General features: G+C 44.6%; 1 protein-coding gene across 2 annotated transcripts in view; it reads left to right on the forward strand.

Moving 5' to 3' along the window:
• The window catches only part of Dym (dymeclin), a 273,725-nt gene that overhangs the window by 104,389 nt on the left and 149,393 nt on the right, over window positions 1-19,943 (forward strand). For both annotated transcript variants that reach the window (XM_029471781.2, XM_021150437.3), the window contains exons 11-13: window positions 39-164; window positions 1,983-2,096; window positions 3,428-3,522. In XM_029471781.2, the coding sequence (XP_029327641.1) occupies window positions 39-164; window positions 1,983-2,096; window positions 3,428-3,522 (335 nt within the window). The remainder of the gene's footprint in view (window positions 1-38; window positions 165-1,982; window positions 2,097-3,427; window positions 3,523-19,943) is intronic.

A 19,943-nucleotide genomic window follows, 5' to 3' on the forward strand; every position in this document is an offset into this window, starting at 1 on the left:
CATACGGTATTGAAATAGTATAATATTTTATTTCCTAGGTTTTACCAATTCTTGAGATTCTGTATCATGTTGAGGAAAGAAACTCACACCATGTCTATATGGCCCTTATAATCCTGTTGATCCTTACAGAAGACGATGGCTTCAATCGGTCCATTCATGAAGTGGTAAGTCCCAGTGGCTGATGACAGGTGCAGAGCAGAGGGGCTTCTCCACAAAGTGCATCTCCTTGCCTTGGGGTTTCACTCACTCTCCTTCTGCTAGAGGGTCTGGGAGGACTTGGAATAGAAATGGTTCATAAACCAGTATGGTGTTCTTTACCCTCCTTCCCTGCTGGACAGATGTTAACCACTGTTAAAACTTACTAGTAATAATAGATAACTCATTGTTCTTCTCACATGTATATTATTCTCATTAGCATATGTCTATTGTACATCATGCTGGGTTACATAAGGATATTTCATATGCAAACACAATGTATTTTGAGCCTTTTCCCTCATTGTTCTCCTAAGACAGTTTTACCTATGAACTTGGGGTTAGGGGGTTGGGCTTCCATGACAGCCACCTGTCCTCACTGAGCCGTGTCCTCTGCCCTGTGCTCCCTTTGCCACGGCCTCAGCTTTTGTTACTGTGTTGTAAATGCCGGCCATTCTGACTTGGACAAGGCATAGTCTCTTTGTTGTTTTGGTTTGCATTTCTCTGATAACCAGTGAGGCTGGACAGTTTGTGTGTGTGTGTGTGTGTGTTAGCTTTTCTTAGAATTCTCTATTCACATCATCTGTTCATTTACTAATTGCATTGTTTGATTCCTTGTCATTTAGTAGTTTGAGTTCTTCCTATATTCTCAAAGTCAGTCTTCTGTAAGATGTCTGGATAGCAAAGACTTTCTTCCTTTCTTCACTCAATGTTGACTTTCATGAACTGAAGTTTTTCGCTTCCTGAGATTAGGACCTTTGTCATCTGTGATTATTTCCTGAGCAGCTGAAGTCCTGTTCAGGGAGTCCTTGCCTATTTCTGTTTCTTGAAGTATTTTCCCTCTCTCTGTTTCAGAGTTTTGCATCTAATCTATTTGGACTTGATTTTTTGTTCAGGGTGAAAAATTGGGATCTAGTTTTATTTTTCAACATCCAGTTTTTGCAGCATCATTTGTTGAAGAAACCATATTTTCTCCAGTGTCCATTTTTTATATCTTTATGAGGTATATACCTACATATCATATTCTTTAAAGTTGTCTTATTTATATTATTAGTGGGTTGGAAGAATTCTTTATATATTTTTGACCTTGTGCTTTTTTGCATTGCAGTCTGTTAATAGAGTGAAATACACTGATGAGTCTTTTCATTGCTATTAAAGCAGTCATCCCATTCCTGGGATGACACCATGATTGGTCACGTTGTGTTAATTTGTAGTATGTATCCATATACTGTTTGGTTAATCTTTGAGTTTTGTTAGCTGTGTCCTAAGGAACTTGCATACTTTTTCTAAGATAACCTTTATTGCCTTGGTACTTGCTGGCAGCTCTGAACAGCCTCAGGAGAACCTGGGTGTCTCTTCTCAGATGCCAGGCTCCTGGTGCTCCTGCCTCTCCTGGTTGTCTGTAGAGGTTTTTACCTCTGTTGGGAAGGTTCTGCCTCTCAGCACCTACTCTGACTTACTTTTGCTTTCTAATCACTAAGCTTTGTTTGTTTTCTGTTCCTGTTATCTGTGCACTGTGTCTATTTCATATCATTTTCCATTTACATCTTTGTCTGCTAATGGTATCAGTAGATTTCCTCTTGATTTCTAGACCTCGTCTTTTCTCCTTCATCTATTTAAGAAAAGAGAGGGAAGTCTATTCATGCCATTTGCTTAGGAGAACTGAAGCTCTCAGCTCACCTTTTTATGGCATAACTTACCTTCAGAGCAAAATGAACTTACAGAAAATGGTAGACATACCCTTTTCCTAAGGGAGTCATTTTTACTCAAACTTTTCTTCTTTATTACAGATATTAAAAAACATTACTTGGTATTCAGAAAGAGTCTTAACTGAAATTTCCCTGGGGAGCCTCCTAATTCTGGTGGTAATAAGAACCATCCAGTACAATATGACCAGGACTCGAGTAAGTACCCCATGGCTATTTCTCTGCCTTTGTGGAGTTAAGACCATATCATAAAGCTTTAATCTCATGAAATGTGATTATGAAATGCGCTAGAAAATTGAAATTTAATCTCATAGAATGTGCTAGAAAAATGTGGATCAGCACTTAGCATATTATATTGCAGTGTCTATCTTAATATTTAGTGGCTGTTCAATGAGATATACTTTGCACGCAGTGGAAAGCAGGCAGTGAGGTTGGAGCTGCTGCGTGTGCTTGCTGGACTCTGGACTCTGCTTTGCCCTTCTAAAGCAACAACAAAATACCTAGAGATGAGAAGAAGGGAAAATACAAATTTAGATCAGGAGGAAAGTGCAAGGGGCTGAGGCTGTTGCTCGACTGGCAGTGCAGCTGGCACGCACCAGCTCGGGCTCTAATCACAGCGCGCCCGTAATCAAGGCCATCCTCAGTTATAGAACGGCTTGGCTTGGCTTGGCTTGGCTTGGCTTGGCTTGGCTTGGCTTGGCTTGGCTTGGCTTGGCTTGGTTTGGTTTGGTTTGGTTTGGTTGCGGCAGGATCTTACTGTGTAGCTCTGGCTGGCCTGTACTGGCTCTGTAGGCCAAGCTGACCTTGACTCAGGTCCAACTGCCTCTATTTCCCTAGTGCTGGGGCTAAAGGCTTGTGCCGTCATGCCCAGCATATATAGCAGATCTGAGACCAGTGTAAATAAATTACACGAGAATCTGTCTTCAAAGAAAAACAAGCCCCTCCCCCAAAGTCCAAGAGAACAAAAACCTTGAAAAGTTGGAAAAAAAGAAGGCAAGCAATTCTGCTGACCTCTGGCACTTTAGACTTAGCCAATAGAAATGCGTTACCATGTAGAGCAGTGTGCAGGACTCATAGGTTGTTTACTTAATATTTTTAAGTATTTCTGTCCGTGGGGCTTGTGTGGATAGATGTCCCAGGGGTTTTTATTTTGTTTTATCTGAGATTGTAGGAGGCGGCTGTTTTAGGAGGGAGAAGTCCTTGTGTGCTGGGGAGATGGCAGCATGCACTCCCTCCGTTGCTGTGTGGTGGGAGGGTCTGGAGCAGCACATCGCAGAAGCATCACTGTTCCTGCTGCAGACGGCTTCAGTATTCACACCGTGGCGATGATCATCTGGATCGTCCAGTTGCCTGTCCGTTGCTTCCATGGGAATTTGGAAACAATTTGACTTCTTAGATTGGGAACTAGAGAATATAGATCCTGGGTGCTCTTCTGGCATTAGGGCAGTTGGGTGTCTGTTGCTTTTAGTTAACCTTCCTTGAAGTGTGGAGAAGATGCGGTGCGTTTTAATCTTGCTCTCTCTCCACAGGACAAGTACCTGCACACAAACTGCCTGGCGGCTTTAGCAAACATGTCAGCGCAGTTCCGCTCCCTCCACCAGTATGCTGCACAGAGGATCATCAGGTAAGCACGGGCTTGAAGCAGACCCTGAGCTTTGCCCTCTGGGTGGTCTTTTAAGACAGGTCCTGTGTCAGTGTCCTTTCTAAACACGTGCAAAGACGACAGGTTTTCCTCAGACTCTCGCTGCTTTAAGAACGCCCGCTTCTGTTGTGTTTCCTAACATAGTTGTTGAGCAGAGTTGACGGCATTTGTGTTTGGTCCTTTCATGAACTAGAGTTAGGTCTCATCTTAGGTTGTTTACTGGCTTTCCAGAGACATCCGCACTCAAACGAAACCTCAACCACTGTGCTAAATATTTTTATAAAGCACCACTCTACACCTTCATAGTTTTCTGTGTTTGTCTTTGAGGGTTTTCACTTTTAATTTTGGTAGGGTTTTGTGCAAGTGCTGTACCACTGAACTGCCGCCTCCTACCAAGGATTCCCTCCGTGGCTGTTTAACTTTGTCATGATCTCCTGTCTCTGCCACAGCAGTTACTCCTGTTATTAGCATAAATTTGTTATATTACCATTTTGTAGGCTACAATCCTAGGCCTGCAGAGGTGCATCTTTCCTGGAGGCTCAGTGGGAGAGCTGCTCTCCAGCTGTTAGAGCGCCTTGTTCCTTGCTTGTGCTCTCTGCCACCATCAGGAGTGGATGGGTGGTTGAGGCCCTGTCTGATCTCATGGCTCCAGACTCCTTTTTGTGGTACTGTCTTCCACTTAGACATTGCCTAGGCCCTACCTCACAAATCCAGTCCCCTTCCAGCCTTAATTACCTTACAGAATCATAGCTGCATGCTCCTTTTGGCCAAGTATAGTAACATATTAACATTTTCTGAGGAGCTATGATTTGGCCTACCCTAACATTTGTCACCAGGTTCTTTAAATGTAGGAAAGTTAATTATCAACTCATAACTATCACTTGCGGGCTTTTCTTATACATGTAGGTATTTTTATTTTCCAGTAGGTGGCTCGATGTTGTCTTAGCAGTTTTCATGGAAGCTGTAATTTTCTTGTTTAATTCTTACTCTTAGGACAGTGCAGAATTTCTCTGACACTGGTGACTGGACCCGAGGCTTTGCTCAGCTTATACATTGGTCCCACTGCTGTCACCAGCCCTTGTCTCTGGCCCTTGTGTTTTATTGGCATAGGGTCTCACCATGATCCCAAGCTGGCCTTGAATCCACCCACAATCTTCTTGTCTTGGCTTCCTGAGTCCTGTAATTGCAGGCATGCGCCATCATTCCCAGCAGGCGGCAGTTAGTTCGGTGTGTCAGACTGCTACTGATCCCAGTTCCACTTGGCTCATAAGCGCCAGTCTCATATTCTACCCATGTGTCCATTTGCTGACCTGGGCTTATTTCTTGTATGATATTCATTCCCCAGAATATCATGCAGTGTATTTTGATCATCTTTATCTCTCTGCCCCAGCTCTTTCCAGTTTGTCCTCCATCTCCCTACTCGGCCAACGTCACGGTCTCCCCCTCCCTTTGTAAAAGCCTCATTGAGTTCAGTCTGTGCTGGCCAGCGAGTGACTCCTGGGCGTGGGGCCTGCCCTGGAGTGTGGCTGATACTGTGGCGTGGGTGTCACACTGTTACAGGAGAGTGGCTTGAACTCTCCTGGCCAGAGTTCTGCAGCTGAGACATGGGACTTTGGGGACTTTGTGACCACCTTTTCTTCTTCTGTGCTGGGCTTTTGTCTGGCTTGAGCTTGCACAGGTCTTGCATGTTTTCATAATCATCTTGAGTTCATGCACGCATCTGCCTGGTCATGCACACATCAGCCTGGTTGTGTCCAGAAAATTTGGGGGTTTTTTTGAAGTCATTTGCCTCTGACTCTCAAAATCCATCTGCCCCCTCTTCTGTATAAGATCCCTGAGCTGGTGTGTGTGTGTGTGTGTGTGTGTGTGTGTGTGTGTGTGTGTGTGTGAGCTGGTGTGTGTGTGTGAGCTGGTGTGTGTGTGTGAGCTGGTGTGTGTGTGTGTGTGTGTGTGTGTGTGTGTGTGTGTGTCATCCACTTAGGGCTGAGCACTCCAAAGCCTCTTATTCTCTGCACATTGATCAGCTGTGGGTCTCCAGGCTAATTGCCATCTACTGCAAGAAGCTTCTCTGGTGAGAGCTGAGCAGTGCATTGATCGAAGGATGCGCAGTAGGGTCATTAGGAGTCACTCTAGTGCTTTATCCCTTTAGGGGAATGAATGGCCATAGTAGGTTTTCCTCTAAGGCCATCTGTCTAGCTGTAGCCTTGTTAGCGGTGTGAGGTATGCTGACCTGGGCTCAATTTTGGTAACTACTCTGAATTAAATTCTATTCTTTATCTGTTTTCAGAATTCAGTAGAGACTATTTTACATTGACTCACAATAGAATTCACGTCTGCTCTTTGTACATGTTACTGCATTAGGGTGGGAAGTAGTACGAGATTGTCTGGTTAGCTGACTTTATACTAACATGTGCTTTGTTTCTTACCAAAAATATATTTGTCTCCTCATACCCTGGAGTCTTCCTGTTATTCTGAGTAGCCCTTAGTTTCCAAGAGTGAACTTGTACCCCTGGGTTTATTCCAGCATTGGGAGTTTAATGGTTCCTGCTGCTTTGTGGTCCTCTTCTGTCTGTATACACGGAGTTTTACAGTGGCTTCAAATTGGTTTTCTTATAATGAATATTTTCTTTTTCTTTTTCTTTTTTTTAAAAAAGATTTATTTATTATTTTATCTAAGTACACTGTAGCTGTCTTCAGATACACCAGAAGAGGGCATCAGATCTTATTACAGATGGTTGTGAGCCACCATGTGGTTGCTGGGATTTGAACTCAGGACCTTTGAAAGAGGAATCAGTGCTCCTAACCACTGAGCCATCTCTCTAGCCCATAATGAATATTTTCTAAGGGCCTGTCCCATATGCAAATTCCAAATGAATTTGTTCATAACTTAAGTTCTGGTAGTGTGTTTTAGATAAAGTTAAACACAATTTCCTAGATGTAATAGTTAGAAAAACATTACCAATAAAGGCAGTATGCCCAGTTTTTTTGTAGTCCCCAAAATAGAAAATAAACCAAGATAAGGAATCTAGGTTGGATGTGTGACGTGGGAGTGTTTAGACACTGTGAATGGTGCTTACTTTACGATACTGGGTTTTCTTTTAGCAGTGTGTGAATGAGGGATTGTGTTAGGTAACGGAGGGTATATCAGAACTGATGATAAGGATCTCGCCCTCAAATAATTTGTAACTCAGCAGCAGACGTAAAGATCTGTCCTTGTGTGTGTACGGTGTAAAGAGCTTACATAGACAGGAATGCTATAGCAGAGTAGAATTCTTAGCGTGGGAAGAGGCAGTTGGTCATAGAACGGTGAGAAGACATCACGTGAAGAGATGAAGCAGGGTGACGAGAGCAGACGTTAGATACTGAAGCCCTGGAACACGTCAGTGACAGCCACCAGGGTGAGGGTAGGGTCACAGTGAGAAAGGATCCACATGAGAGCCAGCAGTCCCAGTCCCAGGAGAGAAAGAGGACAGGTGAACGACAAGGTGAAGGACAAGAGAGAATGTGCTCAACAAACAGTATAGACTTGTATTAACAGGTCCTTATACAGCCCACCACTGTGTGAGTACATAGCAGTGGGGGAAAAAAAAACGGGAAATAAATTTACACAGTTGGTTCAGTTGTCATGCTGTGGACATACACGGGGTTAAAAGCAAGAAGTAAAACGAGCTGGGGACTTGGGGAGGACCTCGAATGTTCCACATAGCAGTGAAGGAATGGATTGTAGATGGGACTTAGACAAAGAAGCTATGGCTTCATAGAGTGACCCTCATTCAGTGATCACGTCGGAACAGGCAGATTGTAGCCAGTTCCCAGTGCTGCTGCTGCTGCCGCTGCCGCCGCCGCTGCCTGTCTGAGCTCTGTATCTGAGTGGCTGCTCTGGACCGTGCATCCTTGTGACGTAGGAAGGCGCTCACTCTGCAACTCAGCGCCATCTTCAGATGCTTTGTCTGCACAGTGAGGTCTGGGTCCTGAAACCAAGATTCATTCTCTAAGAAAATGCTTAGAGAATACAGTTACAGTTCTACCAAATGTTTGTACGCAGGGTTAGATTGCAAGGCATGGGAAGGACTGAGAAGCCATAGCTGTACAGAGTCCAGGGAGTTGGAGAGCCATCCTGCTAACCCTTCCCAGTGAGAAACTTCATGAATGTATTCTAAATTCTCTTTTAGGAAAAGTCTATACAGCTTTATATATGCCAGCTGTAAAACTCAGAGGAGCCAGTATTTTATGTGACCTTCAACAAGATAAAAGAGTCACGTGTTGCTATGATGCTATGAGAGGATTTTAATGAAACTTAAAATCTTCTTAGCACACACACACACACAAATTCTTAGTACCCTAGAGAAATCACAAGCAGCTGTGACTGTGTTCTGACTAACTTTACAGATTCTTCAGAGTGTTTGAGAGGAGCATCTAATTAGTGTGCTCATTATTTGAGGTGAGTGATTTGTTTGTACAGGAGTAGGTTATGTGTAAGGCATTATATGGAAAAACAAACAAAAGAGACTGCATGCATTGCAGTTTATTTCCTGACTTTAAGAATTTCCTTTAGCCTGGCATGGTGCCGCACCCATTTGATCCTAGTAGTCAAGAGACAGACATACGTAGATCTCTGAGTTCAAGGTCAGCGTGGTCTACAAAGCAAGTTCCAGGACAGACAGGGATGTGTAGAGAGACTCTGTCTTAGAAAACCAAACAACAACCAACCAAAACTAAAAACAAACAAAAGTTTCCTCTGACTCGCACCCACCAGTTCCTGTTTCTGGCTTCTACACCACGAATTACCAGGCATTTCCCTTCAGTATCTCATCCTGTCTTTACCTTTTCTCCAGGAAGCCGCCTACTGTACACTCATAGGTGGGAAACACCTATTGATTTGTTTATAGTCAAGATCTGCCTCCATTGTACTGTCAGTGCAGTGTAATGTAACAGAAACTAGAGCCAACTGCCAAGGGTTGGGATATCGACTCCAAAACTTACCAGTTGTGGTGTCTTGGAGAAGATCTTTAACTCCTCTCTGTAGCATGTCCCCCCCAACTGTAAGATGCTGTGACAATAGTGACTGTTAGAATCGGAATCCCCGGCAGGGGTCTGACTCCAGCAGTTGCCACCTTGCCAGGTCTGTGCATTCTCCCGGCCCCGAAGCAAGCAAAAGTAAAAGTGAAAAACAGAGCAAGACGGGGTTTATGAAAATGGCCATCCTGGGAGGAGAGTGAGCACTGCGGCCTACCTTCAGGATAGATACCGTGTGAGCGTTCTGCTTTAATGGAGGAGGTGTTGGGACAAGGTGAAGTCTGCAACCATTAAATAGCTTTGCCTAAGTGACATCTGGTTGATCTTTTTCTCAATTGAGAATTCTGCGGGTGGCTCGAAAGAAGTCCTTATTGCTTGAGGGGACAGCTCATTTTCCGTGAGGTTGTCCCTGGTTGAGGATGTTCTCAGTAGGAGCAGGTGTGTCTGCGAGGCTCTGCTGGTTGCAAATCCAAGCTGACTTGCAGGTTTAGCACAATGTCTGAAGACCTTTGGGCCCTCTTTGGGTCTGGAAGAGATTGTTGTAAAGACCAACAGTAAGGGTGCCTTAGTTAAGCTGGGCATGGTGGCCCACGCCTTTAATCCAAGTACTCAAGAGGCAGAGGTAGGTAGATTTCTGTTAATTAGAGGCCAGCCTGGTCTACAGAGTGAGTTCCAGGACAGCCAGAGCTACATACAAAGAAACCCAACCCAGTCTCAAAAAACAAAACAAAACAAAAAAAACCAAAACAAAATAAAAAAGATGCCTTGGTTACCTTTCTCCCCATCTCCACTCTAGAAGAGGGACGAGCTGGGGAAGATAGTGCGGCCTTTCAGACTGAGGCTGCTTGGATGGTTAATGCTTGCGTGCAGAGTAAAGCTGGACTCTGCCCAGAGTCTTTCAGATGGAGAAGATAGCAAAAGGAAGATGTGGATATGAAATTTTTATCTTGCTGTTAGTTGCCCTGCAGACCCCAAGAAGGGATTGGTGCCATTTCTACGTCTCTAATTGCCCCTTCTGTTTGAGCAGTTTTCCACCTCAGGGAAGTGGGTGTCAGCCGTCTGGCCGTGTGTTAGAGCAGTAAGTGGGAAGGTAGCAGATCCAAGTGCTTAAAACAGGCAAGGGAAACGGGGCCAGCTGAAACCTGAGAGCAGCGCACATGCTGTCAGAGGTCCACGGCAGCAGCATGCACTTAAACACTGTACGGCATTTCTGACCTTCTGACATTGCAGTGTGACACCGTCACACTCTTGACAAATGTGTGATCAACAGTTTTGTGCTGGTTTCTCAGCTGCATGTGGCCCCTGGGCCACAGGTTGGGCACGTCTCAGAGGTCTTGTCCAAGGTGCCTGGTGAAAGAAAGGGCTTTGCTCTCAGCTCTTCCGTATCCCTTCTGGCTTCCGTTACCTTTGCAAGAGATCCACTTTGTACCACAGGCTATCCTTGAACTTGCTGCATGGCCTGCCTGGGGTGACTTGAACCTAAGTTCATTCTCTTTCAGCTTCTCAAGTGCCCTGTTATCTTCTGATAGCCAATATTTCCGGAAATGATGCAAATGTTGATGCCATTGGATGTAGGCAGAGGTTTTTGATAGTAGCAGTTTACTTGAGAGGGTGGGTCTCAGCAAGCTCCTGTGAGGGACTCTAGAGCTCTAGCCATCATAAAAGTGCAGTATTTACCAAATCCCAGCAGTACATGTGATCTGACTTTTTAATAGAGAATTAACTTGTTCTTCCCCAGTGCCTGGGCACAGACAGGCTCCAGGTTCTGCCTTGCTGTGGTCTCCGCTGATCCTCGTTTGATCTTGGCAGAGCATTAGCCAAGGAAGGAAGGAGAAATGTTTGTCTTAGAAACCTGGCTTCCTGTACTTCCTGTGGCAGTGGTACTTTGAAGGCAGAGAAGTTTTTCAGGGAAATTTGGCACACTTGCCTTTCAGTTCAGTCTTCTGAAGAAGTTACATTAGGAGCATTTACAGTTCCCAGTTGGAAGTTTCTAAGCTTTTAATTGAACTTTGTGACTGTGTAGAAAGTTGCTGTATCATACAGCAGTGTCCTGGCAGGCTTGGTGGGACATTCGAAAACTTCATAATTGATTTAAATTCCAGTTTAGACGGCTGGCACCACCAGAATGTTTGCTTTCAAAGCAGGACAGTGTCCACTTCCCTGAATCTGCTTTCTTGTAAGTAGAGACCTCTGTGGACAGCCTTGCCCCGTGGGAAATGAACCATTAAACTAGCATGCTTAGAGCTCTGTAGACTGTAACATTGCATGGTAGAGGTGCATGGTCTGCGACCCTAAGTCATGGATTATCAAGCACCCAGTCCTGTCTCCTACTATAAGGACCAGGGATTTTATTTTTACCCTACTTTTAAACCAAAAAGATGACCTGTCATAGTTTTGTGGCAGTCTGATGGTCTCTTTTCATATTTATTATAAACGATTGTCACTAAAGCAGTAGGGGTGAGTGTCCTCCACGCCCCCAGTGCAGCTTACAGGAGGTAGGTAAGAGCTGCACGTGCAGTGTGTTGTATTCCAGGACTGGAGCCCTGAGTGTGAGACTCCATGGAAAACAGTGGCCCTGAATCACTTCTCTTGCTGTGACAGGAACACCCTGACAAGAAGCGGCTTAGGAGTGAATGGGGGCCTTTCGCTCAGTTCCCGCTTACAGTCTGTCGTGGGGAAGTCAAGGCAGCAGGAATTCAGCATTGCTAGTCAGGAAGGAGGAGGAAGGAGGCGTGCATGCCCTCTTGCTTGCACTTAGCTAGATCTCTCTGTCATCTTTTAAAATAGGCTTCGTGCAAAATGTCCAGCTTGACTTCTAAGGGAGGCATCCTTGCTTTGTGTGACAGCAGACTGCCCCCTGCCGCAGAGAGAGACAGACATCCATGACAAGACAGTTCACAGCAGCAGGCTGCTCGTGGCTCTGCTTTTTAGGGGATGCCTCCCAGAAATCTTTCTTTGCTGTGTATTTCTGATGCTAGTGGAAAAGGCTGTCAGTGTTTTATGGGAAACTCGTCATGTCCCCCGTGGCGCTGTGGGGTTCCTTGGTGAACCACCCAAGAAAAGAGTGACCCTCTGGCTGCCATTATTGTCCAGAGTAGTCATTTGGTTGGTCCCACTTGGACTCTCTCTTACCTGCTTATCCATTGGATTTACGTCTTGGAAACTGAGTGGCCACATCAGTCCCTTGACTCCCACCCACATGGGTCCTAATGAATCTCTAGCTCACTGTTGGTGTTCAGTCTTGGAAGCCTTAATCAAAGTGACCAGGATATTTTGGGTGAAATATTATATTTGGTAAAAATTGTATTGCATTATAAAATTACAGATTTTTAAAAAACCTTTAAAAATCATCTTTTCACAGTTGGCATATGGTAATGTGGAGACTTACAGTTAATTATGATTAATCCACATAGACATTATTGCAGGAGCAGATGTAGAAGTCAGTTTGTTCAGCTCATGGACCAGTATTCATACAACAAAAGAAAGAAGAAAGAGCTAGGCCTTGCTCACGCTTATTCTTGTTCATTTTCTCTCTCCCTCACTCCCGCTCCCTCCTACTACCCCCTTCCTTCCCCTCCCCATCAATGTATTAATGTACTGTTTGACATGAAGCAAATTAGATGCATTTTTATTCCTTTGTTTGTTTGTTTTTCGAGACAGGGTTTCTCTGTCTTGTAGCCTTGGCTGTCCTGGAACTCAGTCTTTAGACCAGGCTGGCCTTGAACTCATAAAGATCCACCTGCCTCTCCTAAGTGCTGGGCCACCACAACTGAGCTACAAGCCAAGGTCTGTCTGTCTGTCTGTCTGTCTTCCTTCCTTCCTTTCTTTTTTTTTTTAAGATTTATGTTATTTATATGAGTATACTGTAGCTGTCTTCAGACACACCAGAAGAGGGCATCGGATCCCATTACAAATGGTTGTGAGCCATCATGTGGTTGCTGGGAATTGAACTCAGGACCTCTAGAAGAGCAGTCAGTACTCTTAACTAATGAGCCATCTCTCCAAATTAAGTTCTTAATAAAGCATTTTTCTCACTGTATTATACATATGTCGTGGACTTTCCAAGACAAACATGCTAACTGAAGTGGGAAAAACAGAAGGGTAAAGAGAATTAAAATGATTATCTATCCAACGTATGCATGTACTGAATCAAGAGCTCCAGGAGAGATAGAGCAGACAAGGTGGGAGACTGCTCCCTTAGAAGACCTAAGAGTGTGGCTGGAGATAGGGAACTAAGGGGCCATTCACAAAGCAGCAAAGTCCTGCCAGGGCTGAGGCGAAGAGAAATGACTTAACCTACGTAAAGCACCTTGGATCGTATCGCCTGCTGGATAGTGTCGCCCAGCCAGCAATGGTAGAAGTAGGGAAAGCCACCCTGTTAGAGGGTGCCTACCATGTCTGTCTGTGGTGACTCAAGTTGATCTGTGCATGATGGTAAAACTTGTCACTCTGACTGGGTGTGTTTAAAATCTCCTGACTGTGGCCAGAAGGAACCTCTATGCCGTGTGAACTGCCTTGTTTGTCATAGTTGCCATCTACCACACATTGCAACATGCCAGCTCTCACTAGATTGCTCTGTGGCAGTGGGTACCACCCAAGGAAGTGATATCACTCTGCCTGTTACTGTGTTGTGAGGAATAGTTTATAGTAAATATCAGAGATGTCACTGAGTTCCTTAGTTGTATGTCCATTGTTCATTTTCCAGTGAAGAAACACTTAAATCTCAGAAGTGACTTGTCTGAGGAAAGTAACAGTGCTGGGATTTGAACCTATGTCTGTGGGCTACACTACCTTCTATGGCCAAGTGTTCTTTTTCTGAAGACGGGGTCTCATTGTGTAGCTGTGCTTGGCCTGGAACTCTGTATGAAGACCAGGCTTGCCTTGAACTCAGAGAGATCCTCCTGCCTGGAGGTTGTTCTCTGACCTCCACATGCATACCATGCATGAGCATGTATGGTTTATATGCACGCACTAACAAGTATGAATTTTTCTTTAAGGGATCGCTTCACCCTCAGCTTTCTTCATCCATAGTCCCGCCTTGTCCTCCCTCCTGTAGATTATTTAGGACAATTCCTAGTAGGATTTCATTCATCATAATCACATTGTATAAAGATAATCAGTGCTTAGGAAGACTGATTTATGATCTGATACCGCCTCAGATAGTAGAGGAAATATCAGTGTGTATCCCACCCACATGCTGAGGGCAAGTGTCAGCCATAGCTTGTCTGCTGAGAGGCTGCCTAGTGTTAGTCCCAGCGGGGACAGCTCTGTGATGAGTGTGACTATAGCTCTAAGAGGTATGTGCTGTCTGTTATGGAGGTGAGGACATGGAGGTCAGAGGTACTCTTAAACTTACTCAGGCTCAAATAGCTCAGTGTGTGCTGGAGCTCTGAGCCAAGCTGAGAAAGACTCTGTGTGTGTGTGTGTGTGTGTGTGTGTGTGTGTTTGAGGCAGTATCATATTGGAATTGCTGTGCAGTCAAGGATGACTGACCCTCTGCCCTCACCTGCCAAGAGGAAGGGATTATGACTATGTGCCACCTTTGAGTGGATGCTCACTTCATGGGCATGGTAGTTTGGTTTGCTTTGTTATTATTTCAACAGTCTTGTTTCAAGTGTGGTCTCTAGGCTCTAGGGGGCCTAGAATTAGACTTCTTTTGCCATTTTCACTGTAGCAATCCTTAGCAAAACTGCTAAAACCTTAGTGTAAACCCACCTTACACTGTAGTAGCACCTAGTTAGTGCCTTCCCTCCAGCCTTAGCCTAAATCCACCAACATTGTACCTTCCCTCCACACATACTTGCAGCAAGAAAGGAAAGCCATTTTCACTTAAAATAATCCTTGACAAGACTGTATGAAAGATGAATTGTAATGAATGTTGACTTGAGTACTTGTGGTTTTCATGTTTTGTGTGATAAAAGTCTCCACAGCACATATCTGTCCACTGCTCTGTTTGCCTTCAGAGAGAGCACACATGTGAAAACTAGCCACTCGATGGGATATAATTTTGACATGAGAAAACCAGTAGCAGGCAGTGGTTATGTAAACTTGGCATTTTCTTTAAAATGAATTAAATGAGCTCATGACTTCAAACAGGACAACCGTGGGTGTTGGTTACAAAGTTAAGAGCTTTCGGCAGAAATTAGAATTGACTTTGCTTCCTGGTAACGTGACCACTTTGTAATCCTAGCGATGCTGGTAATGAATGTGGGGTTTGGGACATACTGTGTGATTAAGCATGTCAACGTTTAGGAGCTCTTTCGTAAACTCAGTGAAGCAATATTTTTCGTCTGACTAGAGAGTTATTCTTTCATGAACTATATTATTTATGTCCACATGAAAAGTTTTCACTCTTTTTTAAATGAACTAATGCATATTTTAGGTTACTCTCAATTTTAAAATCTGTCTGTGAAATTTATTGATAAAAACGCACTTTGCAGTCCTCGGAAATCTTGTAAGAGACTAAAGGAGTCATGTGGTGGAGGGAGACGGTTGTTCTGCAGTGTCCTCTCAGAAGGTGGTGTAAGTAGAGTGCACATGAGTGTGTGAACGCTATCATCTGAATTAGTTATGTCCTTACTTCCTCCCATCAATATAATCAATACTTAGCTATGCTTGCATTATTCATTTTTCCATTTAATAAATATTTATTGAGAAGATAGTTATCAGGGAGTTGGAGTAGGGAGGGGCTATATATAACCCGTTTTTATTCTTACAGAGCCATCGCTGGCAAGCTTTTTAAGTTTACTGTGCATCCTGCCCTTGGTATGGGCAGTGATGTGTTTGGGCTGTCTGTTACTGTGTACTAGAACCCCCAACGACACAGTGGCCTAAAACAGGGGTTGGCCGTGAGCTCTCTCAGTGTTGGGGATGGATGGCTCAGCTGGGTGGCCTTGCACTTGAGGTCTCGTGCAGGTTTTCTCACAGAGGGTGGTGGAGTGTGAAGAACACCGGGCTGGCCGAGAGCCACTTTCGGGGTTGACTGGAACGCCTCAGTTCTCTGGGTGACCTTGCCATTGAAGCATGGCCGTCTCAGTGCAGCCAGATTCTAAGTCACGCTGTCCAGGAGCAGCAGGGACTGTGCTTTCCTGCAGCCTCAGCCTACAGTATCTGAGACCATTGTTTCTAGCACATTTACCAGCCAAAGGCGGGCCATAGGGCACAAATGCAGGGAGACGCAGCTCGCTTGTGACTACCTTATTAACTTTGGCTTCATAGATTATTCTCCAGTGTATCTGGGATAATGCATGACTTTATTCTTAAGTCCTGGGCTTAAAATAAAATTCTACATTTCCTTTCAAACTTAAAAAAGTACAAGCTGACGCCGGGCGGTGGATCCCAGCACTTGGGAGGCAGAGACAGGCGGATTTCTGAGTTCAAGGCTAGCCTGCCTGGTCTACAGAGTGAGTTCCAGGACAGCCAGCACTACACAGAGAAACCCTGTCTCGAAAAACAAACAAAAAAAAGTACAAGGTGATTTAAATTTAAACTGTAGTTTTTGCATTTTTCTTCCTTGATTCATATTTAACACAAACTTTTGCCTGTTAGTTTCTGTTGAGAAAGAAACGCTCACTATGCACCACGGTGCCTTTATTTATGGCCAGGACATAAACCAGGTATCTGGAGAAGGCCAGGGCTCTGCTAGCTGGCCGCTGCCTCTGGCTCATGGAGAATTGCTTTGAAGCCTGGTGTAGCTTTTCAGTGTGTCAGGTAAGTTCCCAGTGGCTTGGTGTCCTTGTGGGAGGAGACTGGAGGAGGCGCTGCTGCAGTGCTCCCCTTGGTGGCGCTGTTGCACTGCGGCTGCCAAGGAAGCAGCTTTGGGATTTCCCCTTTTCCAGCAAGCATTTCATTTGATACAGTGGTGTGCCAGGCTATGGGCTGGGCTTCACAGAACTAATCACACTCAGTATTGTCTCAGATGAAAAAAGCAAGTACCTGATTAACTAAGTCCAACACAGTTTCACAGCTGCCTAAGTACCCAAAACCTGAGTATGGCCTGGCTTGCCTAGACACAGTGTGCTGCTGTGCTGACAAGAGCTGATTTTTAAAGGCACAGTTTCCTCTACATGGGGAAAAATACAATTTGCAAACTTGACTGAGGTGTCATTTTCCTGTGGTGTTAGGCAGACCTGTTGCTGGGTTCAGTGGCTGCAGTGTGGTGTGTCACATTGTAGCTCTGTGCCTTTGGCAATGTGTCTGTCTGTCTGTGGGCTGTTGACTTCATGCTTTGCAGCTCTCAGTGCACTGAGAGGCGGAGTGCCATTGGGGAGAAGGGTTGGGAACTGAAGGAGACTGATGGGACCAGTATGTGGAAAAGGTAAGGCATGACTGCCTGGGGACATGGCTCAGTGGGTGAGGTGCTGGCCCCACAGGCCTGAGGGTTGGAGTTCAGACCCCTCAGCATCCATATAAATGCCTACTAGATGCGGAGCTCACTGTAATTCCAGCACTTAGAAGGCAGAATTCTCCAGAGCTAAATGGCCAGCCTGGCTGGTTTAAATGATGAAGTCCAAGTTCAGTTGGAAGATCCTGTCACAGAGTAAGGAGAGAAATGGAAAAGACTGGGTCAGCCCCAGTCCACAATTCACAAACAGAACACCAAAGTATAGAACAGTGTGTGTGTGTGTCTGTGTGTCTGTGTGTGTTGTAAATATGGGGAGAATAATACTCATTTGTCTTTACATGCAGATACTCTCGAAGGATATATGAGAAGCCAAAGCAAGTGGTTATGGGGTGGGTAGAGTGCCAGACTTTACACTGGCTGTTTCTCTCTTCTTCCTGATAAACTCCAGGTCATTGACTGTCACTTTGCTCTCTGTTTGTATCCCAAGTACCCACAACAATGCAAGCCATATAAATAATAATTTTAGAGAAAGTGTTTGCCCCAAACTAGCAGTTCACAGATGTCAAAACCATATATGCATATTGCAGAAAACATAGACAAGCTGGAAGCTATCCGTGATGCCAACTTCCAAACCGTCCTCACTGCAGTCCCTTTGTTTCTTGTGCTGGGGATTGAATCCAGCATCCAGCTCCTCTCTGTGCTAGGCAAGTGCTTTGCCACTGAACACTACTCCCAACTCCCACAAGTAGTTAAGCTAATATCATGGTATATGTTACTCTAGATAATTTTCTGTTCATTTAATAATGATTTTAAAGTAAAAGCTAGTCTATATTATATGAAGAATTTTGTAGGCAAGTTCCACAGTATATGACTCATTCATGCTCCAGCGTATAAACATGGTAGTCTCAAAATATTAACTGAGGATTTTATTAAGAGAACAATAGCAGTGGAGAGGCTCCAAGGCAGTTCCTTTTTATAAGGAGCCGGAGCTCAGTGCTCTGCTCCCAGGTCGGAGGGGCAAGAAGCAGGGGAGAGGGTTGCAGTCAAAGGAGAGCAGGTTGAGGGTGAGTGATTGCTGATACCTCAGGTTGCCTGGCTAAGGCATACATGTTCACAGAGGGATATCTGCCTCAGCTAACCTGTCCCACTTATGGTTGTGCCTCCTGCATGCTCATGCCCAGGACAGTGAGCACCTCTGGGCAACCACTCCATGCTCTCCCCTATGTGTCTCCACTGTTGGGTTTAAAAGGCTTGCATTTAGAATTACCCCACCGCTTTTTCTTTCGGAGTTGTTGTTTATACAGAGTTTCTTCCATCCACATACTGGTTTACTTAGAGTGGGACGTAATTGATGAAACGGAAGCTCTTCTGAGTACCAATAGCGTGACTGGAAATGGCCGTCTGCATGCTTTGTCACATATGTTGAGTGTCTTCACAGACCACCCTGGCAGGAAAGCACGTGCTGGAAGCCCTTCCTTCCTAATGGGGTTGAAGTCTTATTTGTTCAACAGGCCAGGCCATTGCTTTCCTGAGCCACATCCAGTCTCCAAAGGGTTTAACATTATAGTTGAATTTTCTAGATTATTCAGAGTGACCCTTGAGATGCCATTAAGACATTGGAGAAATATGATTAAATTACTATAGTATTTATGATTTTTAAAACACATTTAATTGTGTGACACGGCACATGACATGACAGACATGTTAAAGACAATTGGGGTAGTCACGTCTCCCCTTCTACTGTGTGACTTAGGGATTGAACTAAAAGTCCACAGGCTTAGCAGCAAGCATATTTACCTCCTGAGGGTGTTTTCAGGTAAATTCTTTTAAAATGTATCTCAGGCAGCTTCCAAACTCACTGTGTAGCCGGGGATGAGTGAACTGTGGTATCTCTGCCTCCGTCCCCTAAGCTCTGAGATTACAAATGTGTAGACCCAACAGGTTCATGCATGTAGTTCCATGCAGACACTGACAACCAAACTACATCCCCAACCCTGCAAGTAGTATTTTATTTTAGAAATCAGGTATCTTATGTTGAAGATTGGATTTCTTTAAACAGTTGTTGCTTACAGGTTATAAGAAGAGGGTAATGTAAAGATTCTAGCCTTCCCCCCTCTGTGCTGCACATACCCCTCCACACTGCACATAACCCCTCCACACTGCACATAACCCCTCCACACTGCACATACCCCTCCATATTGCACATAGCCCTCCACACTGCACATACCCCTCCATGCTGCACATACCCCTCCATGCTGCACATACCCCTCCACACTGCACATACCCCTCCACGCTGCACATGATGCTCCCATCTAGATTTGCAGCTCCATACTGCACTTATGAAGAGATAAGATGTGTGTGATGATTTCAGGGTTTAGGTATTTTCCAAGCTACACGAGTGTTTTTCTTTCACTTACTTGAAGCTGTCTCTCTCTCCCCTTCTTTACCACCTGCTTATGTTTTGAGGCTGTCTACTAATTGGCCTTCTGGTATCCTGTAAGTAACTATTAACCCTGACTGGTCCAAACATAGGTAGTGGCATGACCTCATGTCATTTATTTTAAAAGTTCTTAGACACCATTGCATACACTAGCAAGATTTTGCTGAAAGGACCCAAATATAGCTGTCTCTTGTGAGACGATGCCGGGGCCTAGCAAACACAGGAGTGGATGTTCACAGTCAGCTATTGGATGTATCACAGGGCTCCCAATGGAGAAGCTAGAGAAAGTACCCAAGGAGCTAAAGGGATCTGCAACCCTATTGTTGGAACAACATGATGTACTAACCAGAACCCCGGAGCTCTTGTCTCTAGCTGCATATGTATCGAAAGATGGCCTAGTCGGCCATCAATGGAAAGAGAGGCCCATTGGACTTGCAAACTTTATATGCCCCAATATAGGGGAATGCCAGGGCCAAAAGAATGGGAATGGGTGGGTAGGGAAGTGGGGGGCGCTATGGAGGACTTTTGGGATAGCATTGGAAATGTAATTGAGGAAAATATGTAATAAAAATATTAAAAATCAAAAAAATAAAATAAAATTAG

The sequence above is a fragment of the Mus caroli genome, unplaced genomic scaffold (genome assembly GCF_978045245.1).
Source record: "Mus caroli unplaced genomic scaffold, Mus_caroli_1 scaffold_19, whole genome shotgun sequence".
NCBI classification, from domain to species: Eukaryota; Metazoa; Chordata; class Mammalia; order Rodentia; family Muridae; genus Mus; species Mus caroli.